The 27288-nt window shown below is 37.7% G+C and overlaps 1 protein-coding gene across 1 annotated transcript in view; it reads left to right on the top strand.

Annotated features, from left to right (window-relative positions):
• Nucleotides 1–27192, top strand: part of MSLN (mesothelin) — a 40704-nt gene extending 13512 nt beyond the window's left edge. Inside the window, exons 8-37 of the mRNA XM_063430463.1 lie at nt 3987–4171; nt 4906–5009; nt 5118–5233; nt 5837–5998; nt 6479–6684; nt 7692–7786; nt 7887–8002; nt 8826–8987; nt 9444–9649; nt 10133–10227; nt 11898–12022; nt 12549–12670; nt 13476–13629; nt 14236–14448; nt 14583–14744; nt 16443–16589; nt 16961–17010; nt 17543–17663; nt 18211–18296; nt 18905–19031; nt 19486–19676; nt 20117–20207; nt 20832–20943; nt 21419–21603; nt 21748–21894; nt 23155–23288; nt 23727–23860; nt 24198–24292; nt 25738–25930; nt 26909–27192. Coding sequence (XP_063286533.1) covers nt 3987–4171; nt 4906–5009; nt 5118–5233; nt 5837–5998; nt 6479–6684; nt 7692–7786; nt 7887–8002; nt 8826–8987; nt 9444–9649; nt 10133–10227; nt 11898–12022; nt 12549–12670; nt 13476–13629; nt 14236–14448; nt 14583–14744; nt 16443–16589; nt 16961–17010; nt 17543–17663; nt 18211–18296; nt 18905–19031; nt 19486–19676; nt 20117–20207; nt 20832–20943; nt 21419–21603; nt 21748–21894; nt 23155–23288; nt 23727–23860; nt 24198–24292; nt 25738–25930; nt 26909–26991 — 4119 coding nt within the window. The 3' untranslated portion in view covers nt 26992–27192. The remainder of the gene's footprint in view (nt 1–3986; nt 4172–4905; nt 5010–5117; nt 5234–5836; nt 5999–6478; nt 6685–7691; nt 7787–7886; nt 8003–8825; nt 8988–9443; nt 9650–10132; nt 10228–11897; nt 12023–12548; nt 12671–13475; nt 13630–14235; nt 14449–14582; nt 14745–16442; nt 16590–16960; nt 17011–17542; nt 17664–18210; nt 18297–18904; nt 19032–19485; nt 19677–20116; nt 20208–20831; nt 20944–21418; nt 21604–21747; nt 21895–23154; nt 23289–23726; nt 23861–24197; nt 24293–25737; nt 25931–26908) is intronic.
• Nucleotides 27193–27288: the final 96 nt, after the last annotated feature.

Here is a 27288-nt window from a genome sequence, read left to right as displayed (position 1 = left end):
AGATGAGAAAAATCCCCAAGTCCCAACCATAAATACCTCCTATAGAGATAGTAGTAGATACAGGGTAAACAGAGGCTCCAAATGAGGCTAGTACAGGGGTGAAGGGAGATTGAGGAGGGTATGCAGTGTTAATAGCAGTCAAATTCGGACTGCTAGTTTTAAATTTAAACAACCTCTCTCCCTGTAAATCCTATACAAAAAGGATTATAGGTCCCCAAATCACAACCATAAATACCTCTTACAAAAAAATACTAATGATAGATACAGAGTAGACAGAGGCTCCAATTGGAGCTAGTACAGAGGTAAAGGGAGATTGAGGACGGTAAACAGTCATAATAACAGTCAAATTCGGACTGCTGGTTTAATTTATAAAGCCTCTCTCCCTGTTAATCTAGCTAGACAGGCATAGAAAAGAAAGAGTAAATCAAATATACATTAAGTGATTAACATGGTGCTAAAACCACCAGTGCCCAGTGCTCATATCCGTGATATGAGGAAAAAACAAATTGCCCAACGTACGTTTCGGTGCTAAAAAGGAGCACCTTCCCCTGACGAAGGTGCTCCTTTTTAGCACCGAAACGTACGTTGGGCAATTTGTTTTTTCCTCATATCACGGATATGAGCACTGGGCACTGGTGGTTTTAGCACCATGTTAATCACTTAATGTATATTTGATTTACTCTTTCTTTTCTATGCCTGTCTAGCTAGATTAACAGGGAGAGAGGCTTTATAAATTAAACCAGCAGTCCGAATTTGACTGTTATTATGACTGTTTACCGTCCTCAATCTCCCTTTACCTCTGTACTAGCTCCAATTGGAGCCTCTGTCTACTCTGTATCTATCATTAGTATTTTTTTGTAAGAGGTATTTATGGTTGTGATTTGGGGACCTATAATCCTTTTTGTATAGGATTTACAGGGAGAGAGGTTGTTTAAATTTAAAACTAGCAGTCCGAATTTGACTGCTATTAACACTGCATACCCTCCTCAATCTCCCTTCACCCCTGTACTAGCCTCATTTGGAGCCTCTGTTTACCCTGTATCTACTACTATCTCTATAGGAGGTATTTATGGTTGGGACTTGGGGATTTTTCTCATCTCCTTATAGTGCACTATATTAAAGCTGATAATTAGGGGTGAGTTGCTGTTGCCATTTGGCTCATTATATCCCTACCTATACATATCCTTCTATTGACAGGCGTGGAATCCTAGTACCACTGTATATACTTTATTTATTTTTTGCATTTAGCAGTAACTTTTTGTATATACTTCATTTTGGTATTTAGTAGCATTTTTTCTGCTCATGGGTCTATAGTGACACCCTTAGCGGTTCACAGCTACACCTGTTACCTACAGCCAGCATTATAATCCTAGACACTGCCGCTATAGTTATTTCCAGAGATGCGGTTAGTTTCTCTTGAATCTGACCACATCTGTCCTTTTTGTTGTTTGATGTGGTAGAAAAATAGGAATCCTTAGTTATAAAGAGATTAGAACTTTAATTGCTTCATTGTTAGAACCTTCATTCAGTAAGCTTTTTCGGCAAGATTGAGAGGTCCATTCAGCCAGTCGATGGAAGACCTTTTAGTTAAACTTAGTGGCAGCTGATAAAGTTTAAAGAGGGTGACGTGCTGTCCCCTTGACTCGTTGAGCTCTTCCCATTTAACCTCATTAGATACCATGGCCTGTACAAAACCAGCTGCATCCCCAGTCATCAATAAAGGGGAAATTAAAGACTACATATATATTTAAGACAGACACATGTTTTTTCTAACACATACTTTTTAGTCATTTTATAAAATGCTATTTTTTTCTTTTTTCAAGAAAGACTGTAGGGGGTGCCACCCCACCCTCCCCTACTGGTCAGTCTTCATTGGTCTAAACCATCAAGAACCAACATCAGTTGATACATTTGGGTTAGACTCTACTGTTATGTCACCAGTTCCCGCTCAAGCTAACTTTCCTGCTGCTGTGACAGCTCTGTGTGAAACTGCAGCTGCAAACAAGTTACGTTGAGCATCAGTTGGTCAGATAACAGCAGAGTCTGATCCAACATGGTTGCTCAGCCAAATAAAAAAGTAGTAGTAAATAGTTTCAAAAAATCAATATAACTTATTTTTTTTAAAATCATTAACTTTCATTATGTTACAAACTTTTAAAAAATGAAAAGTGCAAATTTGATGACTGTTGTCCTTTAAATTTGAAATTTGCTTTGAATTCACTTTGAATGCCCAATTTAATATAAAAAAAACCCTTTGGTGGAACAGTATATGTAGGAGAACAATTGGTGGGGTAGTAGATGTAGGAGAACACTTGGTGGGACAGGACCTGTAGAACACTTGGCGCGACAGTACATGTAGAACACTTGGTGGGACAGTACATGTAGAACACTTGGTGCGACAGTACATGTAGAACACTTGGTGCGACAGTACATGTAGAACACTTGGTGCGACAGTACATGTAGAACACTTGGTGGGACAGTACATGTAGAACACTTGGTGCGACAGTACATGTAGAACACTTGGTGGGACAGTACATGTAGAACACTTGGTGGGACAGTAAATGTAGAACACTTGGTGGGACAGTACATGTAGGGGAACACGTGGTGGGACACTAGATGTAGGAGAACTTTTGGTGGGACAGTAGATGTGTGTCAGGCAACTCATACTGTTTTAACTATATCCCCAAGTACATTTGCTAAGACAGCAAGGTTCGTGTAGTTGGTTACTTTATTTAGAAGCTCGTACTTGGTTGTTGACACTGTAAATAGGAGGGGAAAAGCCGACCATCAACATGTTATACCTGTTCTTATTACTTTAAAAGGGAAGATGTTTTTCTAACATCAGAAATTCCTCTGTGACACAAAGCCCTTCCCTTCTCAGACAAGCTGGTCCTGCAGGCTATTTGTAAAGTTCTTCTTAAACAAACGTCCCGTGAGTCAGATGTAAATAGCTGTTTGAGCACCAGGGATTATGAAGAGTTTCTCTTATTTCAGAATTAGTGTTTATTTTTATAGAGTGCCAGTAGATTTTGTAGATATTGCATTTTTTTTTTGGGGGGGGGGGGTGAATAGTCTAGGTATATACAGAGTGGCAGGAGTGCTATGTTTTGTCCACTTGACCGTTGATATTGCATATATTGTAAAATAAAATACGCATAGGTACATACTGGTACAGAAAGTCTGAGGGCCCTGGTCTTCTAAGCTTACGATCTGACAATGAAAAGTTTTAACCAAATGTGGATATTTAAAAAAAACAGAAAAATATGTTTATATATGCAATATCAGAAAGATGATAAATAAATAAATATACTATTATTTTAGAAGCTGTTGTCTTGATAAGGAACCCTGCTTGACAATCTTCATGAAGGTTTATGGGTTGTCAACTTAATGGAACACTTCAAGCACCATAACCACTACAACCCACTGTAGTGGCTATAGTGCCAGGAGTGCCCTTGTACCCTCCAGAGAACTTTGTCAAACTGTTTAAGAATGGTGTAACTACTTACCTGGGGTCCAATGGACACCTGCTGCTGCCACTTCTGCTGCTGGAAAGTTCTGCTCTGAGCTAACCCCAGTGGTGCAGGGAGGCACTCCTCTGCTAAGTGCCCTTACCTGATGTTGCCAGTCAGTGAGACAGTCCTGCAGCCCAACTCAGCCCTGCAGGGCTTAACTCGGTGGTGCTAGCTGGACGTTCCAGCTTTTGGCTTCATAGAAGGCACCTGCGGGTGTCTGTCAAAACCAGTGTAAGTTGTCAACTGTTTTGACTACTGTCTCTGGAAGGACACCAGGGCACTCCTGGCACCACAACCACTACAGTGCACCATAGTGGTTATTGTGCTAGGAGTGTTCCTTTAATCATTATACATTGTGTCCATCACTTGTTCCTTACATTGCTTGAAAATTAAGCTTATCCGTGTAATATACTTTGTTTCTGAGACAAAACCCTGTTAATTCATCCCTACATTTTGTTTTGATTTATTAATCAGTCTTCAAGCTTGAAACCAGAATGGATGGCATTTTTATTGAACGGCATCCAGTCGCTGATAATGCAAGACCTGAAAAACACCCAAAATATTTCTGGCCCAAGTCAGCCTTTTCTTCCGTTCGCCAATGCATCTATAATCGAATGTCTCCAATCCCAGAATGCAACATGCGAGCTGTTCCAAAAACTGTAAGTACAGGTCAAGATGGCATTCGGATATATCTCTATAAGGTTGTTTGATTTAGTCTAGAATGTATTTTGGGATTCTGCTATTACACAAGGAGGCTTCCAGCTTTAGACTGTGGACTAGAATTCCGGTTATAATTGTCCATGCAAAGGATCACAGATGACCACAGATGGAATTGTTTGCTAGTCACTATCCAAGTTCTTTATTGGCATGCTGAGTAAGACAGCAAAAACGTGTAGATCAAGATAAATGCAGCTTCATTGTGAATTGTGAACGAGGCAGTAATAACTGATTTAGAAAAATTCTGCATCTCCGCTAAAGTCACAGCTTGATTATTTCAGCTTATATTTTGCAGTTCACTTTTCAAATACCTACAATTTTGGCATTTGCAGAATAAACACCCTAGAGAATTGACCAGTGAATTGCAAAGTCTAGGGAAAAGTTTCTAAACTTCCAATTCAGCCCAACTAGTTTAGCTTAAAATGCACTATTCAGTGAATAGCACTTACAGGGTTAATTCAAGTGAGAAATATTGGGAATTCAAAGTGGATTCCAAATTTAAAGTTTAAATATTTAAACGGTAAACATAGATAACACGGAAACATTTTGCTACTTCAGCTACTTTGGCCAATTTGAATGTCAAATTCCCTTTAAATTTCAGACAATTTTTACATTTGCGAAAACCCTGTAATTGTTGTTAGTGGTGCAGAACTAAATCTTATTACTTCTTTAACAGGGTTCAAGGTCTTGGTCAAAATTACAACAATATGCCAGTTTCAAAGAGGCAAGAAATCTATCCTGCCATCAAGTCTTTCCTGCTTAATCAGAAAAACAAAACAGGTAATATGCATGATCAAACAGATATACTCTCTTAAAGGAACACTGCAGTTAAGAACTCTTACACCTGTCCCGTTAATAACGCCCTGTGTGTTTCCTTTGCTCCGTTAGGTTCAGCCTGTGCAGTAAATGGTAGCAGTAGCGCTTGGATCATGCAGAACATTGGACATTTTTCTATGGTGGCAGATTTTAATGACTTTTTTGCTTTAAATGCTAATATTACTGCTGTAAGTATTTTATTTATTTTTCTATATTTTTACATCCACCCGCACACACCTGCAAGGCATGATGGGTTATAGTATTGCATTGCTGCAGGAGTGATTGGACATCCACAGAAAGTCTGGGCGGGGCTAGAAGGGGAGGGCTTGTAAAGGCAGCAGGCGAAAGATCTGCACTTTTTGCTAGCTGTTTTTAGATGCACCAACAATGAAAAGTGAAAATTAAAAAAAATGCACAATTAAATGCACTCGTGTTTTCATTGGGGGTATATTTACAGTGACTTTTATTATCTATATTTTTTTATTATTTAGAGAGTGCATTGATCCTTTAAGTATCATGGGAATCATAGTTCTGCAACAGTTAAGGATATATATTTGGGCTGCACCTGCCCCTTTAGAAATCACAACCATAAAGGTGCAGAAAGCACCACTAGAGCTGCATAGGAAGGATAGAGCAGTATTTATATCATGCTATATATATTTTATATATATATATATATATATATATATATAATCTTTTATTTGTCTGCACCTCAATGAGTGGTGGTTTAGAAGATATTTGTATATGTAACGTTTGTGACTGACTGATTAATTTCTCTCACTGTTCTGTAGTTGGAGGTTTTACCCTTCCTGAGCCTGCCTCAGCTAGCAAATGTCAGCGTGAACCCAAGTTTAGTAAATAGCACCATGGTCTCTGGAGTCATTGTGGGATTGCTGCAGAATAAAAATGATGTGTACAGCTTCCTGGTGTACCTCAATGCTTCCCTGAATGCAGTAAGTTATACATTTTCTTAGCCAAATGCTGGTTTGCAACAAAAAATATCAAATTTAAATGAAAGACCCGTGTTGGCCATCTCATTGAACAGGCAGTTAGCTAGAGTGTAATTTCCTATGAAGTTTTATCTATTTAAGAACTGGAGTTGCCATGACCACAGCGGCTTTGCCAATGTTCTATAGATATTCTGCAAATTCCCATCATAACTTGTATAACATTTATAATTTGAATGGGGTCTGAAGAGTCCCTGTAGAACTTGTACATAGATGATGTCTGCAACGCACTGGTCCTGGGCAGTAGGTTCATGTCCTGCTATAGTAATGGCCTTTAGTAGAAGGGTATTGTCTGGACTTGGGTAAGAGCTAAGTGCACATTGTCAATGTGTAGATAGGTGTTTATCAATGTAAGAATATGTTGTACTATATCATACTTCCTGATGGTCTTTAATTTAATGTATCTATTTGTTCTATTTTTTTCAGACCAATCAAAGTTCTTTGAACCCAATTCTGTCTCAGGCCCTCCTCAATAAAACTTTCCAGATTTATGGGTCAAATACCACCTCCTTCAACAACACAGAACTGTCCCAACTTCTACAAAATCAGCTCAACTTTGCAATAACCAATGTCACACTTGATCAGTTGAGCCTTATTCCACCAAACATCTCCTGCCAATTTTTCCAAGCTGTGTAAGTGTATTCACTGTTAGACTATTGATCATAGGTTAGATCTTAGTCATGTTCAAAGGCCCAACTAACAAAATTAAAGTGATAAAAACCGCAATTGAAAAAACTAGTAGCGTAGTGGTGGGCTTAGTACAATATGGCCAAATGGTGGAACTGAATCCCCATATTTGTTTGCTGAAATAGGTGATTTTAAGTAACCTTGTGGAATTTAAAACTGTATTTTTGTGTGTGCTGTTTGTTAATCTGTATTTTGTATAAATGAAAATGAAAATGCAAATGGCTATTATCACAGAGGTAGCTCAGAACTTTCAAACTGTTTTACTTTCTACAGTCCACTCGGAAGAGGAAACTAGTACTGTAGGCCCTATGACATTTTTGCCCAGAAGGTCCTTAGCATTAAAGAAGGCTCAGTATCCCTTACCCTCTGTCCATCACTAAGAACTCAACAGATCAGCCATAGAGCTGGCTGCTTGGTATACAGCCCTACTTTGTATTTAGCCTTAAAACATTTAGTAGCAGTGAGAATGGACCCTGCTCATTTTCAGGAAATGTATCCATCTGAACTATTCAAGGATATGTCTCACAAACAAGCACATAGCTTTTTATTAATCATTATAGCAAAAAGAATACAGTGAATAATTTTGAAACTGCTGGTGTAGTCCATAGAAGCCAGGATTTAGTGTTGAATAGAACCCCGAAATTACTAATGGTACCCCTTTTCTATTTTTTTAATGTTAAATAGGATTTAAATAACGACCCATTTTCCGCCAATGTTAAAAAAAAAAATTGGGAGCTATCACTAAGGAAATCAATGAAAGGTTCCGACTTACTATCTCTCCAGAATTGCTTTTCCGAAGTAACCCCAGTGTTCACGTTTGCACAGACAGTTTCAGTAGAATCATGTATGAACATTTGATGGATTTTGTTTTCTTTTTGTGGAGATGAAACTTTTAAATTTAGAATATGAAAAGCCAATTATATGAAATTGTATTTTTTTTTTCTTCATTCAGGATCAAAGGCCTTAATGTTCAATATCCAAACTTGAAACCGGACAAACAGCAGGAGATTTTTAAATCTCTCATCAAACCCTATCTCACCCAGAAAGGTAACGTTGACGTTATGGATTGTAATGTGCTGAGATATGTGCTGAGTGTGAGACTTAAGGCATTATTTAATTGAACCTCTGGTTGTTTCTTCATTATTAGGAGCAGCCTGTGCAGTGAACGTCAACAGCACCACTTGGGTTAACCAGAATTTGGGATCTTTTTCTCACAATGCAGATTCCATGGACTTTAATGGTCTTAATGCTAACTTTAACTCTGTAAGTAACAATTATAAGGCTGACTTTCTTAGAAAAACCTCACTTAAATAGAAACCTTTCAGAGTTCAGCTCCAGAACATCATGTGAATTGTAGCTCATGTCACGTGGAGAGCCACAGATTGCCTATCCAACATCAAACTGTTTATCTGGAGCTACTGCAATTTATATTTTAAAAATACATATATTTTGATTTAGCTTTGTCAGTATTTTTTTAACTAAAGCTCCATCTTGACACCTGGAATACAAATAAATGTATAATAGGCAATCAACTAATGAAGATACAATTAATATTTAGATACATTGAGGAAGTTCTATCAGAAAGTCGTAGACGTTTAATTTTGAGCAACTCTTTGTTCATCAGTTGCCTCTATTGTACTTTAAACGCCATTTTTGAATACTGCACATTTTTTCAGCAACACAATGGATTTATCAACCTTTCAACCACTTTTTCAAATGTTCTGTTTCGCTCTTCTTTTTTTCCACCAAATTTAAATTTAGTGGTTTTCCGAAATGGAAATTTCTGTAAAAAAATGGAGGAGTTTACTATGAAGAAAACCGCCACTTTTTAGTTCTCTTTTAGGAAATGTTAAGAAATACAATGAAAGCACTTTTCAGAACACTTTAAGAAGTCTGCCTCAATGCTGCTGACTGCCAAGTTAAATCAGCTAAAAATTCAAATTCCCCTTGACATCGGCCAAATGTTTTATAGAGCTTTTAGCCTTTCTGTATGACATATTTAATAGTACATATTTGTTTGTATTTGCTTAATGATCTTACACATCACACACTAATTAATATATTTTATTTTAATGTTATTCTGTAGCTGGAGGCCGTGTCTGTCCTCACCACCTCACAAGTGGTAGGCTTCGTCGTGAACTCAGGTCTAGGGAATACCACAAATTCCTCGAACATTATTGTTGGAACATTGCAGAACAAAACTGATGTATTCAACTTTCTGAACTCGCTCAACGGTGCCCTTACTGCAGTAAGTTCCACCTTCTGCCTCATTTAGTCTTCATTATGTGCATTTGTATTTTTAGCTGGTGTTTAAAATTTGGGGTAGCAGATGTCTATTGTATATTTATTAAACAAACCAAGACTAGGATTTATAATCCTTGGTATAAAAAACTAATTTTTACGGGGAGTTGTGTCAATTTGAAGCATAAATTGTCAAATGCTGTAACCAAAAAGCATGGATGGACTTGCCTGTCAACCACCTCGTTTGGCCAGTTACTGGTTGTTGGGTAAACAAGGTGGACAATATCTCTTGAAGATAGTTGGGTTTGTAGAAAGTATCAACGGCGTTCGTTCGATCGTTTGTCAATCCCAAAACTATTCTCTGAATGAAAAATTCCATTGTATGCTCCTTGTTTGTTAGTTAAAAATAAATATAATTTACAATGCTGAGTACATAATCTTTTTTTATACTTTTTTTTTTCAGAGCAATCAGAGTTCCATCTCCTCACCCCTGTCCCAGGCCCTATTCAATAAAACATTGCAAGTCCTTTGGTCTAATATCACCTCCTTCACCAGTTCAGACTGGGCCCAACTACTCCAAAAGGATCTAAAATTTGCACTTCCTTCTATCACTGGAGAACAGTTGACCTACATACCACAGAACATCACTTGCAGTTCTTACCAAACTATGTAAGTCTTTAAGTCTTCTTAGTGTAACGTCTGCATTTGGGGATTACGATAAAAGCAAATATCATTATGAACTCAGGAGCAAACTACCGAGTTCATCTGTGGATTTAACGTATCCGGTCCATCTAGTTGGTAGTGGATACTGGGAAGTTGATTGTAATGACCAAGAAGGAAGGTGGTGTTTGGCTCAATACCAGAAATTAAATTGTCAAATGTGTATCCAGCATCTCTTGCAAATTTCAGGTGAGGTGTATTGATCCCTATAGGAAATATTAATTTTGCTGTATCTGAGTAAACTTTAATAGACATAATTTACTAAAGTAGGAGGAGAGACTTTGCGACACGGTGTAATCTATGGATAGTAACTATGTAACTATTGACTAGTAAAAATCTATGGCAAGTGTATTCTAATGCTGATTGTTGATTTTTATTTGACTGTACAAGCTCTTTCTTATAGAATACTGTTTATTTCTTACTTTGTCACAGACTTCAAACCTTCAATGCTCAATTCTCAAACATGTCTGCAAAATCTCAGGAACAGGTTTATAATTCCATGATCAAGCCCTACCTCACCCAGAAAGGTAACTCAAACTCTAAGTCAATGCAAGTACTCATGTTAAGGGGGGCAAATATGAACACGGGCAAAATGGTCATCAGATTAAAAGGGCAGCTACATAGAACGCCCTGTTATGCGCGGCGGTGTCTTATTGCAATAATGGGTGTATTAAAAGACAACTGTCATCAAATGTTCACTTTTATTTTTTTAGCTTATCACATATAATGAAACAATATATTTTTTTGAATGATGTAAAATTATTATTTTATTTAGGAAATGTAACTTTTTTTTTAATCTGGCTGAGCAGCCATGTTGAGTCACACTCTACTGTTATCTGGCCTACAGCCGCTTAGCCTAACTTGCCTACCGCTGTGATTGCTCTGTGTAAAACTGCGTCAGCAGGCAAGTTAGGTTGAGTAGCAGTTGGTCAAATAACAGCAGAGTCTGATCCAACATGGATGCTCAGCCTGATCAAAAAAAAGTGTAATTCTCTAAACAAAATAAAAAAGAGATTAAAAAAAATATATATATATATATATATAAAATTAAAAATAATATCTTTAACTTTTAGTAAATGTAATAAACTTGAAAAAAAACAAGAAGTGAAAATCTGATTATGGAGGGCCGGATACAAAAAGAGCCCTCATTGGCCGTTTGATAAAACTGGAAGCCAAAAAAACTGTTCTAAAATCAAGAGGAAATGACACTATCAAAAATGCAAGATGGAGAGAAAAATAGATAATGTGGGTTGATATCCAGAAAGACAGATAATATGGGGTGTTACCCAGAAAGACAGATAATGTGGGGTGATATCCAGAAAGACAGATAATGTGGGGTGATATCCAGAAAGACAGATAATGTGGGGTGATATCCAGAAAGACAGATAATGTGGGGTGATATCCAGACAGACAGATAATGTGGGGTGATATCCAGACAGACAGATAATGTGGGGTGACATCCAGACAGACAGATAATGTGGGGTGATACCCAGAAAGACAGATAATGTGGGGTGATACCCAGAAAGACAGATAATATGGGATGATATCCAGACAGACAGATAATGTGGGGTGATATCCAGACAGACAGATAATGTGGGGTGATACCCAGACAGACAGATAATGTGGGATGATACCCAGACAGACAGATAATGTGGGGTGATATCCAGAAAGACAGATAATGTGGGGTGATATCCAGACAGACAGATAATGTGGGGTGATATCCAGACAGACAGATAATGTGGGGTGATACCCAGACAGACAGATAATGTGGGATGATACCCAGACAGACAGATAATGTGGGGTGATATCCAGACAGACAGATAATGTGGGGTGACATCCAGACAGACAGATAATGTGGGATGATACCCAGAAAGACAGATAATGTGGGATGATATCCAGACAGACAGATAATGTGGGGTGATATCCAGAAAGACAGATAATGTGGGGTGATATCCAGACAGACAGATAATGTGGGGTGATATCGAGACAGACAGATAATGTGGGGTGATATCCAGACAGACAGATAATGTGGGGTGATATCCAGACAGACAGATAATGGGGGTTGTTACCCAGAAAGACAATCTGCGTGTGGCTAATATGTATAGGTTCAGTTTGCCAGACACTGATTTAAATAAATTGTATACTGTGCACTATGGCTGTCTCTAAATTAATCGCTATTTAAATCATTTCTTTGCAGGCAATATGATTACATGCTATAACCAGACAGATGCCAATTCTACAGCTTGGTTTGTGACTAATATGGGTTCATTTTTCACATACACAAGCAAAGGTGACCTGGCACTCTTCGCCAATTCAACCATAGTAAGTTATTCATTTTTCACAAAATATACAATAAACCTGTTATCCTGTCTTAAAAGTCTGCATCGATTAAAAAGAGAGTCCAGATTAGATAATTACATAGATAACAAGATGATGAATGACTTATGGTAGTTAAGACCAAGTGTAACATATTGCAATTGTATAGTTATTTTTTTGTCCAAAATCTAAAATGCCGCCGGTGCAAAAAAGATGCTTCATTTAAAATATATTTAAGCAGAAAAGTGCCATTTTGTGAGATCCCCGTTGCATTACGCTTCTCTGCCTCCTGGTGGCGCTTTTGCTTTGCCGTCTGTAGTTGGATCTCCTACTTGTATTTGGCATTGGATTCATACTTGGCACACGCTGGTAAATTTGTGCATCATGCTCTTGTACAGTTCATGCATCAATTTTTCTCTCTTTTCACAAACAATAGGAATAGTTTATTGTTATGTCTTACTTTACAGGTTTTCTCATGCTTTGCTAGGTGTAAGACAATTTTTAACAAGAGTGTTCTAATGTCCTTTTGCAGCAACAAGTTTTTGCAAATGATCCTTCCGCAATTCAGCTTGCAAGTCAGCTCAACCTTAACAAGGACACTGCAACATACTACACCTCGCTTCTGAGTTCAAGTCCCAACTTCAATGTGTCCAAGTAATGCACTTATATCATTGGCATGGTTGGGAGGGACGGGGGGGGGCGCTGGTGAGCTGGGAATAACCTACAATAGCATGTGTGAATGGGGCGTACCAGTTACAAACAGTAGTTACCCAAACCAAAACAACCACATGGGCGAAATCCAATTTGACGGACGCAAAACATTTTTTTCTGACAAATCAGTTTGGAGAAACTGATTTTATTTTTATATTGTCTTGGTAAAGGGACAGATTCCTAGATTACTATGGTCAATCCGTAGAGTCTTCCTGGGTTAATGAGCAGATTCTTAGAGAGAATAGAAAAGTTATTTGGGTGTCTAGATCAATAGACACGGTTTTAGGCTGTTTAATGAATGGACAGATTCTCAGAGTGCCAGGATGAATGGGCAGATTATCTGGGTGTTTGTATGATTAAAGGACCACTATAGGCACCCAGACCACTTCAGCTTAATGAAGTGGTCTGGGTGCCAGGTCCAGCTAGGGTTAACCCATTTTTTTTTATAAACATAGCAGTTTCAGAGAATGTTTTCCTGGCACTATAGTGGTCCTTTAAGCAGATTCTCATGGTGTTTGGGTGAATGGTCAGATTTTCTGAGTATTTGGATAAATGGGTAATCAAATGTCCAGAGACTGACCCTTTCCCACATGGCACAACTACATCAGTGTATTTTTTAAATATTATTTTTACAATTGTGGTGAGTTATAAATGGTTACAATTATCTGCAGAGGATCAGCCCACTTGGATAGTAGCACAATGTTATTTTTTGCCGTTATCCTTAAAATGTCCATCTTTGTCTTTGCAGGTTGCCCAATAAGTTCCTGTGCTATGTGAATCCATCAGCTTTTCAAAAACTAAGTTCTGATGGAGCTCTAAGCCTGACTGTGACATATAATAACCAGTGTCGCCCATCTGCTTCAGGAAATGCTTCTTCAACCCCAACCACTGAGGAGGTGCAGGTAATGTCCAATACAGAGACAGTGGCGAGCATATGTTACCATGTTACTATATGCGAACTACAACTCATATAAAGCATACACTGGTGTCCAAATCAAACAGATTCCCTGTTTTTGTAAGAACATGGGAGATGGACTATATCTCCCAAGTGCCCCTATTTAGGAGGGACAGTCCCTCTTTGCAATGCAAGCCCTTCATCCCTTAATTCAACAAACAAAATTTCAGAGGGTTTGAGTGAATTCATAGTTTTCTTTAAATTACATAAAAATTCACAGAAGAGGAAAAAGATCCCTAAAAATGTGTATTATAAGCCCTCCCCTAAAAACATACCCAGCTAGGTTAGGGAGAAAACGTACATGGAGTAACACTCTGGATATCATAAAAACTTCTTTGTGATGAAGTTGTAATGGAGCCTGGAGGTCCTAATCCTTAGCGTATATTAAGGCCCAGGACCTTAACCCTTACCCTAAACCCTTAAAATAAGATGGTACCCAGAACATCCCAGCACCTTCACAGCTCAACTGAGAAGAAGATGTTATGGTGCCCAGAGATTTTTTTTTATATCTTTATTTACTTGGGTTTTACATTATGATATCATCTGTCCACAGGCTGCCGTGTCGCTTGTCAGCAAGCTAGACACCTTCTCTTCTAGCACCCTCAGTAATTTGGGGGCATCCGCTGTGGGTCTCTCTCAGTCTCAAATTAGTACAATTAACGGCACATACTTGGCGGCAAGTCTACCCACGCTCAGCAACGTTAGTGGCTGGAATGATGGCCAATCCAGGTCCATTGTGAGACAACTCCTGAACTCTGGCTACCAGGTGAGAAACAATAATTTAATACTAAGTTTTGCAAAACATGATTGGTTCTGCTTCCGTTACTTTGTTTATGGAGTATTCATAGTTCAAATCATGGAGGAAACTGAATGTATTAATATATGTTTTCCATTTGTTAGATCAACGACTTGCAGTCTCTTGGAAGTTTAGTGAGCGGATTACCAAGTAGTAGACTTCAAGCACTGGATCCTGCGCTCGTTGTAAATTCTCTGAAAAGCTCTCAGTTTGTGAACCAACTTTCCAGTGCACCTTCCACCTTAAAAAATGTATTTGTGAACAAGGTATGAGAATGAGATTGAGCTGGAAAACAATCCTTGTGTTGTTATAATCTGAAGTATAATGTTCCATCACAGAGCATTTTAGTAAATATTCTTGCCGCAATGCCACATTTGACTACTGAGGGTGTATGGAATCCAATGTACACATTTTAAAGGGTTACTTTAGCCACCATGAACACTACTTTTGGAAGTGGTCATAATGGAAGAAGTCTGTATGGGCAGTGTTTTATCTTGAAACAAGTGTGGTTTTCACTTGTGTGTCCAGAGCTAGTTGCACGACCAGCACATGTGTCTTAGGCTGCCTTATGTCAATTCTGTGCAAAGAATACATCTGTCATCAGCAGACGCCCTCCGTGCAGTTCCTCCCAGCCCTCCCTGCCTCCCCGCCTCCCTCCATCGTAAAGATTTTATTTATTTATTTTTAATAGTAGTCCAGCCTTGCCTGTCTATTACCTCTCCCTCCCCGCACCTGCTCAAAGCGGGTGCATGCTCCCTAAGTAAAAATAGTCCAATGAAGTGTTTCTGTTTGAGAAGCATTTGATTGGACCACGCGAGGGAGCCTGTGATGTCATAAAGGGGGGGTGTGGACAGGTGCGCCGGGAGCCTTGCCTAGTGCTGGATTAAAGGTGAGTTTTAACAGTTAATCCTGCTTTTTATGAGGGGGACCTAGTAAGCAATGCCCATTAGGGCGTTTCACACTAATTAAAACATTACTTAAAAACGGTTGGAGTGACACTTTCAGTTTTTAAATATTGCTTTCTATATTTCCATTTTTAATACATGAAAAAATAACCATTCTGTAAGCTGTGTTAAATAAATACAGGTTATGTGATATTGGTAATTTGACCAATCTAGTTACTATTTATTAAGATGCACTGTTTAAATCGGCTTTCCATTTGCCACTTAACATTAGCACGCTTTTACGATGTAAAATAATCCAAGAGGCTATAAAATACAGTAACTCTAAACTGCATTAACTTGGGTGATGTGCTTAGTGACATATGCCACTCATGCAGGGCTGCACAGAAAGCAAAACGTGTATATAATGCACAACTCTGACTGTTGTTAATCTACAAATCCCATGATGCTTTGCCTCTGTGCTCCCAGCCAAATGGAGAGTAAAGATCATAAGATATTCAGTTCGACAACTGTGGGTTAGTGTGCTGTTGCTGAAAAACCGTTGGTTACACCTAGAATCAGTGTAGACATGATCTAGTTGTATTCAGAAGAGAAAAATAAAAAAAAATCATCACAAATGTTCTACGTAGCTAAGTATGGAAATGCAATTACACTGCAAATATGCAAATAGCTGGGTGCCATAAAGGATGTGGTGAGGCCAAACACAATGCAAGTCCCCATAGTGCAATTAGAAATTGGACTGTTGTGCATCACCTGTATATCTCTTTGACCTTGAAAAGTCTTCCTTAGACACAGACACTTTGTAAATCATGTTTCCATAACTATCCCAGAGTTCTCAGCTTGACATGCAAATGAGCTCAGACAGACACAGTGTTACAGGCTTCAGCCTGTATTTCTACAGATACCGTTAGCAAATGCAATTCAAACATTATATCAATATAGAATTCTTGTCAGGGTTCTACTTGGAGAATTTGTGAAATTACTGGCATTGCTTGTAAAATTACCACTCAACATAGCTTATTTAGCCAACATTTTAATAATGTCATGTTGCTCTTCATATAGCTTGTGGCTGCTAATTCAACCCCAACGAGCCTTGTGAAAAATGTTCCAAGTAGCTTGGCCAGTTTTGTCCCCAAATCGTTACTGGTCTATAAATCGGAGACCCCTGTCATCCAGGACCTCAATGAGAAAGCATGGACATCAGACCAGGTAAGTGTGTATCTCAGATTGTTTGACATACAGGTGCATTATGGTATAGCTGATACTTGGTGATAGATTGGCTGAAAATCTGCTGTTTACTCTCTAATTATAGAATTGTATGTTTTGACATCTGATGTCTAAAATTTCATTCGAAATAAGGGCGAGAAGGGAAAATCTCCTCTAATGTTTTCTAAAATTTTCCGATTCAGTTGTTGACTCACCACAACACACTGTATAATAAACAGACATAGATTTAATTTGTTATTGCCGGATTGCTTGAATCACTAATGAGTAATACGGTAAATAATTAATAATTAGTCCTTCTAGTGTTTGCTACCACTATATGTAACTGACTGCAAGTATTTTAACTTCCTCCACAGGCAGCCATGTTTTTTGACCAAGTAGTGGTGTCCCAGACCAACTTTACCCAGTAAGTATATTTATTAAAATGTGAATTCTACTAAAGGATTTTTGTAGAGCAATAAAATAAACCCTTATTGTAGAATTCCATTAGAAGTTCAGGTTCAATTTAAAAAAAAAAAAAAAAAACCTGTCTTGAGTGCTCCTTCGTAGGATAGGGTACAATGAAAGGTAAGTGTCTCTGCAGTTTAATGTTATTCTTTCTCAACTCTACTATTGCCCATCCAGGTTTGTTCATGCTCAAACATTTGTGGCCAGTCCCAATGCTTACTGCATACCTTTGTCATAATGTATTTTTGGGAGGTGGCAGAGGGTACAGTTGTTGTCCCTAGTCACAGTTAGGAGAGGTTGCAGCCTGCCACTCCTTGATATATTCTGGTATTTAAGTACTTAATGCCATTCAACATAGGCACACCATCAGACTAGGCAAAAGCAGATCACATGAGGTTACCCTTGTTGTACCTTGATGTCAGGGTCTGTGAAGTATTACACACAGAATGAGTGCAATATATCAGACTCACTAATATTCTCACATTTTCCAGGTTATCATCTTCAGTCTTGCAAGGTTTCACATGTGGTACTCCCAGCAAACTCAATAGCAGCCAAATCAAGGACCTGGCTAAGGCTATGAAGATCCAGAATGCCAAATTGGGAGAACAACAGGTTTGTCAAAATTATTTCTTTCAAGACAACAAACGTGTCCGAAAGTGATACTAGGCAGGCACCAATAGAGAAGCTAGTCTTCTGTATCATACTGTTACTTTAAAGAGGGTGTTCTTATTTATCAAGCATCCTAGGGACTTACAGGAAATATATGGTGGTCACACCCTCAAGGTGGTCTAACAATAAAGTTAAATGGGGAAGTCACACTAGGCTGCTTAGTGAGCAAAGTGAAAAACTACCAACACAATAAACAGGTAGAAGCTGTTATTTGTCCATGTGTGCCGCAAGCAATCATTCCGAACACGTAAGTGAACACATTGTCCTCTAGAAGAGAAATCATTGGCATTCAAATGTATCTTTTCTGCCCGTGAAAGAGACACATTTGTTTAACACAAGAGTTTTATTTCACACAAATGGCAAATACTAAAGTCTTCTGATTATTTTCTGTTTAAGAATAATTTCGTGTTACCCCTTGAACATTTAAAACAATATTGAAAACTGCAATCCTATGTTTATATTTCACCCTATATGCATTTTCTTTTTTCAGCTGAACTGTCTGACCAGACAAGTGACCAAATCTGGAGTCCCAACAGATCTGGACAAATATCCAAAGGAAATACTATTGTATATTAGGTAAACATCATGTTTCTGTCCCTTTACAGAAAGGGTAGTGGGTTCAGGGAATAGAGAGGCTTCCTAACAGAGGTGCTGGGAGGGAACTTTAGCAAGGACTATGACATTTAAAGGAACACTGTCATAGGTTTTCTTAATAGCGTAATATTATAAAATACCACCTAATGATAATTAATCTATATTGAATTTTTGAAGACATTGTATTGCATATCACAACATAAAGTTTACAGATATATTTAACCCATACCCCATCAGTCCACTAGTGACCCCCCAAACCTTACCATGAAAATAAGTGAATGAGTGGGGGTAATTAAGTACTAATAGGTGGCATATTTAAATTAAGGACATTGGTTCCCAGCTTACCTTCCTTATTGTGACTGTGAGGAAGGTGACGTCTGTGCTAAAAATGTAGCGATTTTGTTTTCTTGTTCACATTTTTAATTTATATAGCCTCTTTTTTTTAAATTATATTTCGTCTATGTTGCACACTCATCCTATGTACAAAGAAGGGGAGAGTGTATAATGCATTTTGGATAAAGAAAAAAATGAAATAATGAGAAGAAACATGCAGAGCGTGCCTATAACCTGTTAATTCTGAATTGTTACAGCCCGTCAAATTACACTTCAGGAAGCTGCGTAGATTACTTTACCAATGTTGGCAAGGCGAACATTAGCGTTCTTCCCAAAGGATCCACTCTGCGCACCAGTTTACTCACCCAGGCCTTAGCCTGCTTGGTACGTATATAGACCATAGGACTGATCTCTGTTTATTGTACTGGCTACTCTAAGCTAAGATGAAAACATTGTAACAAACAGACATGGTGAACCCTTTTAATACCATATATGTGTCCAACGCATTTCACTCATTTCCTGTCCGGCAATCCAAGGTTTGAATATGATTCTTCCAGATGTATGATAATGGTTGTGCAGCACAAAACCTCATCTTCAGGTTTTTCAATAGACTCCAGAGAATAACTTATCTCAACATAAATCTGACAAAAATTAAAAGTTTAACACCATATTATTTACATTAAATGTTTCGCTGTAAAAATCCACATTAATCTTTAATGGCTCTGGAACCCTTCCACTAAGTACAGAAAATTCAGCTATGTTGGGTGGCGCACTAAACCCATTATTTGCTGTGAGAATTTTGATGCTGATTGATTATGTTAATGTTTCGTGATTACAGAATGTCACAAACGCCTCTCTAACTGATGCAAACGTCAATGTGCTGGGTCAGCTGGCTTGTGATCTGAATACTTCTTACACTGACAACGCCAGCAACGCTTTGCTGAATCAATTAAGCCAGTGCAGTTCATTAAGCGCTGACCAACAAACCAGCATTCTATCGGTTATCGCCAAAGGGAATACTCAGTTTGGGTAAGTTGAGAAACATGCAGCTACACGTAAATCCATTACCTAGATCGGACTAATATTCCTTTAAGCAGAATCATTACAACAACATATATAGTGAGTACAGTTGGACAGGTTCTAGTGCTGATTTTAACTTTTAAAGATGTATTTTGGATTGTATTTTTCCCCCCCAATTATTTAATTATTATATAAAGAGAACATTTAGATAGACTGTGTTTTTACTTCATGACTGTGAATTGATTTGTGTGATGGACCTTTGTATTTCATTGTCTGTCTGTGAATATGTTGCACATACACTGCCTATGGGCAATAAGGAATTGTATAATAAGGGTGTTTAAGCATTTAAAGGTTTTGGAAAGTAAAGTAAAATAAGTGGATCACCAATATTATTATTATTATTATTATTATTAATTATTATTATTATTTGTTCTTTTTGTGTTTTCTAGCTCTCCAACAAATTGGACACAAACTACATTGACATCTCTCGGGAGCCTGAATACCTTCTTAAACAGTGCTATTTTGACAAAGGTTCCCTCTGTAAGTACCCTAGGCATTGGCTAAAGTATGGTTTGGCAACATGAAGATGTCACATCTAATCATGGGAAGTGTAGTTTATTATAGAGCTTACAGCAAACACGATTTCATGTCAAATTCCAATTGAATCATTAGAACAACGGAGACAAACTAATCTGTGGTTATTTAGGTTTAACATTAAATTATGGGGCCAATCATTATATTTGTAATAGCCACTGATATAGTTAAGATCTTGGCTTCCATTATTTGTGATAATGACATTTATTCATCGATGTACAATTAAAAAATGCCCATGCCAATAGTGTGAATTTTTTTTTTTTTTAATATAGAGTTACAGACCTTTTATCTGTATTTGGTTCATTATGGCACAAATCTAACTCTACAATGTAATGGTAACCGCAAGGATGGTGTGAACTTGGTCTCTCAAGAAAGTTAGAATTTTGTGGATTTGCCCCGAGTTATTCATTAAAATTTTTCCATTTGAAATGGGAGGATTAAAAAAAAATGAAAGCCTCAGTACTGATTTTGATGTAGCCCCGCATCCCCATCACTCTATATTACCAGCCTTACATTGAATTAGTCCTGGTGTGAGATTTATCAGCAATATAATTTGTGGTTCTACAACAGGGCGTTATAACTTCTTGGATGACGGGCGTCATACAAAACTCCACATTGTCCAAAAAGCAGATCACTTCCATCGTCAAGAATCTATATCCGTTGAGAACACGACGAGCTGCAAGTACGTTTTCAACATTATGGTGACACTGAATTACCTTTTATGGGTCGTTATAACGTCATTGGGCAGTTCAAAAATGACTGAAAACAGCAAGTTAGAACATATTTTCCAAAATAAATAACATTTTATGTTAGCTCTTCTTTTCAATAAATTTGAAAAGCCCACTATATAGAGATAATGGTGGAATTGTATAAAAAGCAAATATAGGGCAACGTTCTAAGAGTGGGGCAATCAACATGGTAACAAGTGGAATGTTCCTGTTGATTATTTCCCATTTAGAACGTTGACACATACCTTCCATCCATGTATATATGAAGGTAACTGCACTTAGTACAGATGAAGGACCTTGGAAAAAATGGTATTGTAATTGGGAACAACTGGAGCTAGTTGGACGCGACTCCTCCAACAGTTGTCAAAATGCTCTTTAATTATCTTCAGTGTATGTTGAGTTTATATCTCTCCTTATTCTGTCTTCTAGGTTGCCCTGATGGCATGCAGATTACAGCGGACAATGTTACAAATTCTCTTCTTCCTCTCCTTTACACCACTGATCAGTTAGAGGCCTGCTTAAATTATACAATCTTGGTAGCTTACTTGAGTAGTTTCACCAATATGCCATTTACCGATGAACAACTTGCAGTCTTGAAGAATAAGTTGGACCAGGTAATTAGCCACACAGAGAGATGTGTTTCGCAAGCAAGGACAGGATGTCAAAATGCGTAACATGTATACATTGTAGATTTCCGTTGTTTTATCCAGTTCTGTAATTAACACGGAATTTAAAGCTTGTTGCGTGTCATTCCATAGGCTTACCCAAATGGATATCCTGAGACTGTGATTCCTGACTTAGGATCTATAGCGTTCCTGTGCACAGCAAGTGACATTGCAAAGTGGAATATAACCTCAGTGGACATGCTGGCCAGCTTGCTTCAAACTGGACCAACTGACAGCCAAGTAAGTGAAATAAAATTCTTGTTATATAACAGACCAAGGTTGGTATCATATCCCTTGGTTGAAAAAAGACAAAGAAAATTTGAGTGGTGAAAAAACAAGAATTAGAATGCTTCTCAAGGAAAAAGCCATGGAATGATAGATAAAGCTGTAATATTATGATATGTCAAACAATAAAGGAACACTATAGGGTCAGGAACACAAACATGTATTCCTGACCCCATAGTGATAAAACCACCTTTTAGGTGGCTTATCCCCCTTAGAAGGAGTTAAAACTTACCTTATTTCCAACACCGAGCAGGTCCGCTAGTGCTGGCCCTGACCCCGATTCGCCTCCTTGGTGACGTCATCAGAATGTCAGATTTTTAGCTGATCCAATGCTTTCCCATAAGGAAACCATTGGATTGCTATAAATCGTCAAGGAGGCGGGATGGGGGCGGGGCGAAACAGCGTTTTGTACAATCAGGACCTCCTCATAGAGATGCATTGTATCAATGCATCTCTATGAGCAAAATTCAGCGTCTCCATGCAGAGCGTAGAGACGCTGAACGGCAGCACTGCCCCAGAAAACACCTCCAGTAGCCACTTGGAGGTGTCCCTAGGAGACAATGTAAACACTGGCTTTTCTCTGAAAAGGCAGTGTTTGCATGAAAATGCCTGCAGGTCATGATTATACTCACCAGAACAACTACATTAAGCTGTAGTTGTTCTGGTGACTATAGTGTCCCTTTAAAATAATTATTGTTAGGGCACAAAAGAAGCAATAGACAAAAACAATTTATAATAATTTGCACCAATAAAATGCCAAAATAAGATACAAAACGGTCTGTGACATTGTGATAAATCGTTACCGACTCGTTATGGTCCTGTACACAACACATGAATCTCCAATGTCTTGTTAGTTAATATAGGCATTGCCTAGTAACTCAACACAAAACAACTACCTTTTATATACTTATTACTTTGGCGATGCAGATTAAAGCTTTTAGCACATTTAAAAAAAAAAAATTAAAAAAAAAAAAGGCCACCTCTCCCTGCTCCATAATATACAATATCCAAGAAGGATTGCTGTGTGCACATTACGGGACACTTGTATCAAGATATTTAATTTACCCACCTGCATCTCCTGAAAAGTATCAGCCCTTTTCCAAGTGGGTTTGACTTTAGGATAGAGCCTCCAATAATGTTACATTTTATTTTAATGTCATATATGTATAGAAATGTATATAAATACATAGTATGTTGCATTCTTTATCCCTCTAGGCTGCAATATATATAGGGAAATATACAGACTCAGCCCAATCCATCAATGGTCTTGCCTTGAATGCTATTAGCAGTAACTACATCTGCCTTCTGACCAGCACACAACTGAATCTCATCACAGCAGCTGCCATCAGGTCAGTCCGATTCATTTATTAGATCTTTCACACAATAAATAAATAAATAAAGGCCGTTTATTTGTCAGATGCTGTGGGAAAAGCGAGATGCTCCTAAAATTTAGCTTTTACTCAGTAAAAATACAGGGAGAGTCAACGCTTATGATCCTGCCAAATGCACGTAAATATTCAATAAAGTGACAATTATCAGTAATTCAAATTGAATTTCACATTTTATTACATAGCTGACTTGGAAAAGGTTTTTTGCCTAAAGTTTGAAATTCACCTTGAATACCAGAAAATTCACACCCTGCTAATGTTAAATTTATAATTATTGAGGAGGTGATTTTGATAAGTGAAATAAAACAGATTTTTCAAATATGCATCAAAATACCTACTGCATGCCTACCAAATATTTTCATTTTTTATAATATGCTTGTGTGTATTTTTGACCTACAGCGAGGCACAGCCTTTGACTATCTCTAGCTGTAACCAGAACGTGAAGGATGCACTGTACCTCAAAGCCAACGTATCTTTCCAGAACTACAGTGGTCAAATACCTGCCTTTTACAACCTCATGAAACCATATCTCGGTAAGGAAATTATGTAGCAACGTAAAGCTGCAAAGTATCGTACATGATGGTGGGAAAATCTAAGAGGCCCATTCATTGGCGGATGTCTATTTGGGAAGATCCCCTTTAACCAGATTTTAATATATGGGCAGTGAGTAACATTTTGTAGAGGTCTGAAAATGTATCATGCACCACAGACATTTTGTGCAGTCTGCAAAGAAGCACTGCAATCAGTCGGTGCTGTCATATTAAACACATTTCCAATTGCAGGCTCTGGACTGCTTAAGTAACAAAGTGTTTGTGAATGTTTATGGTTGGGATTAGATAAATTATTCTTTAATTCTGTGTCACATGCCAGGTGGTGCCCCTGCTGCTGATCTAAAGCTCTTTGCCAAGCAAAATGTTAGCATGGATATTGGTACATTTACAAGCTTAAAGCAAAGCTCGGTGATGGTGAGTATAAAATGTAATGACTTTTCCTATGAATCAAAGGCCCAAAGTGTAACGATAAAATATTATCTATATCAAGAAAGAACTGCCGTAGACCCTCCTGATTTTGCTTGACTGCCATACCCAAATATTTCAGGCAGCTAATATAAATACAGAGCAACAAAGCTATGTACACCTTCTACTCTATAGCATACAATCATCATAAAAACATGAAACAAATCAGGAAAAAATATCAGGGGTTATAATTTTAATTTTGGCAAATTCGCAATATGCAATATTTGTCTAGTTGGTAGTCTGGTCTCCTGCTCAGTATTTTGGTTGTCAACCCATGGTTAAATGGAGAAAACCCTTTGTTGTCTTGATGTTTGAAGAGCATAAATGTTTAAAGCATAAACTATGCTTTTCTATTAAAAAGATAAGGCACCCATCGCAATGAAACGTAAACTATATTTCTACCCTATTCAAATTAACCAGTAGCTAACATTAAAATTCATAAAAAGTAAAGTGGCTTTCATTTCTGGATTTAAAATTTACCCTGATCATTCTAAACTATTTTTTTTTCAAAATCATAAAACATTGACTCGCAGAGCACAACAAAATTGCATTAGTTGCAATAGTTATTTGCTTATACTTGAACACCCACAATGGCATGCCTTTCCTAGAAAAAAGTAGTCCACATGATTTGTCAGAGTTGTGTTATTACTCAAGTGATTTGAGACTGACCATGAAGAAATACAAGATTTTTTTTATTAAGCAAGTTGGAGACCTGACACCAAAGCCACAGCTCACCTAGAAACCAAGAACCCTTGTTTCATTAATGATCTGTTTCCTATAAACTTTGTTACAGAAATCACATGTAGCACAAGTGTCCAAAACTTGGCCATCCAGCGTTTAGTGAAATACCTTCCTCTTAGTTCTATGCCAGTTGGAGGGCCAAGTTTGGACAGCACTGAGATACAGTATTGACAGCCATCATATGATTGAGCAAGAACATCAAATGTTGCAGAACACACTATTGTTCCAAGATGGTGATCTTCACAATTTTCCATTTTTTATTTTATGGAATGAGCTACGATTGTATAGTATTCGATTGTTACATTTATTTAACACTCTAACAGAAGAAAATATAAATATACCGTACAAACATAACATAGTACTCATGAATGACCTATAGCATAAGTTCCTCTCCATGTGGAATCCATTACTAAATATATGGTTTAGAACAAAGGTTTGGTGACAAAGAACTCGTGAACTTTTGGTCAAACAACAGCCAGAAGGCTGTAGGTGGACATCCTTGGATTACATGGACATACATTGTCCTCTATCGTAGTAAAACCATTTAAGGAAATCACTGTACTCATGGAATGTAAAGCATTATATGCTAATGACATTCTAACACATATAATGCCATTTTGCTTCCTATGACCATATCTGATAATATTTTGTAGAGTCTAACAGTGGACGATGTTCTGGGACTACTTGGCAGTAACATAGCTGATCTGAAGGCTCAGCAGAACAATACAGTAATTAGCGCTTGGATTCAGGCTCAAAAGCAGTCTGACCTAGACAGGCTTGGATTAGGAATCCAAGGAGGAATTCGGGACTCTGCTAACAGCACCGTGCCAACTACAACTAAGAAAAGTAAGAGAACCTTTAAAGTAATTCTTCCACACAGACTGCCAACGTCCAAAGATTATCTCAATATCTATAATAACTGCATTGTTTTATGATTGTGTATTATTTGATAGTCAAGTAGAACTCCAAAAATGATCCATTATATATAACATGAAGCTTGGCCATATCTAAAAATATGCCTTGATAATCTGACATGTTTCCTATATTCCCAAGTTTACAGATATACAACATTGACTGTAACATTCATGTAGCACTAAAAGTTATTGAAATCTACATTCAGATAACATTAAGTTAAATTGTTCCAGATTTTCATGATGCCTGAGTTGCCTAACCTTTATATCAAGAATAACTCAGACTGAGTGATGTGATACTACGTTATCACATGCAGGTGCCATGTTGGATAACATGGTCAAATGTATTTTATAATGAGTTCCAGATCAGTTCCGCAGATGTAGCATGTGTTACTGTTTAGTGCAACTATACATGTGGACCAGCAGAAGTGTAGCATATCTCATTGTACTTGGTGACAAAGTCTCCTTTATCCCTTTTTGGACATTGGATTCAGCTGTCAAGGTTCAAAGTAACCGAATATGTGTTGTTCCAGTCCAATAAATATTCAATGTGCTTTTACAATTTAGATCTATATATGATTTGATGTCTAGCAGAGGTTTATACAAACTCTTGTAGCATGAAGCCATATAATGTCTCCAGTCTAGAGCACGCATGTTCTGTGTGCTTATGTAAGGTGGGTCCATACATGTGTTTCACATGTGGTTATATGTGTTTTTTGAATAGTGGGCCTATATATTGGTTCAGTCCTGCTGTTCTACCTGAGTTTAGAAGGTTGACCATGTATGATCCAGAAGATATTCAAAGTGCTTATGTCAAATTCATTTTATTTTAGAATACACATTTCTATCTGGCAGAGTGTTAAACTATTGTATTCATCCTGATTTTAACACAGTTCATTATCTGTCCCTGCAGCTACAGTTTCCTCTGCTCCTCGTTCAAAGCTCCTGTTTCATTCCATCTTCTTCTGCATCGTGATGACATATCTTCTCTCCTGAGATTGGCACCATCACCAGACATTACTGATAGAACCTACATTCTGAGAGGAGCTCCAGCCTATATTTCATCATAGAACTCTAGAAGTATTCCATAGGAAAATAGCAATTTATACAATGTATCTCGTCTAATTATATCCATGTTACTGGGTGGAATAAAATAAAATATATTATATTCTATGCAAATAAAAAATGTAAACTTAACATTGTAAAGTGTGAAAAAGACTGTATATATATATTTATATATTGGTTATCTTTACGAATCTGCATTATAACGAACACTTCTGAGTGCTCACCATC

This window comes from Pelobates fuscus, chromosome 8, assembly GCF_036172605.1.
Source record: "Pelobates fuscus isolate aPelFus1 chromosome 8, aPelFus1.pri, whole genome shotgun sequence".
NCBI classification, from domain to species: domain Eukaryota; kingdom Metazoa; phylum Chordata; class Amphibia; order Anura; family Pelobatidae; genus Pelobates; species Pelobates fuscus.
This window is presented reverse-complemented; position numbering and strand designations above follow the sequence as displayed.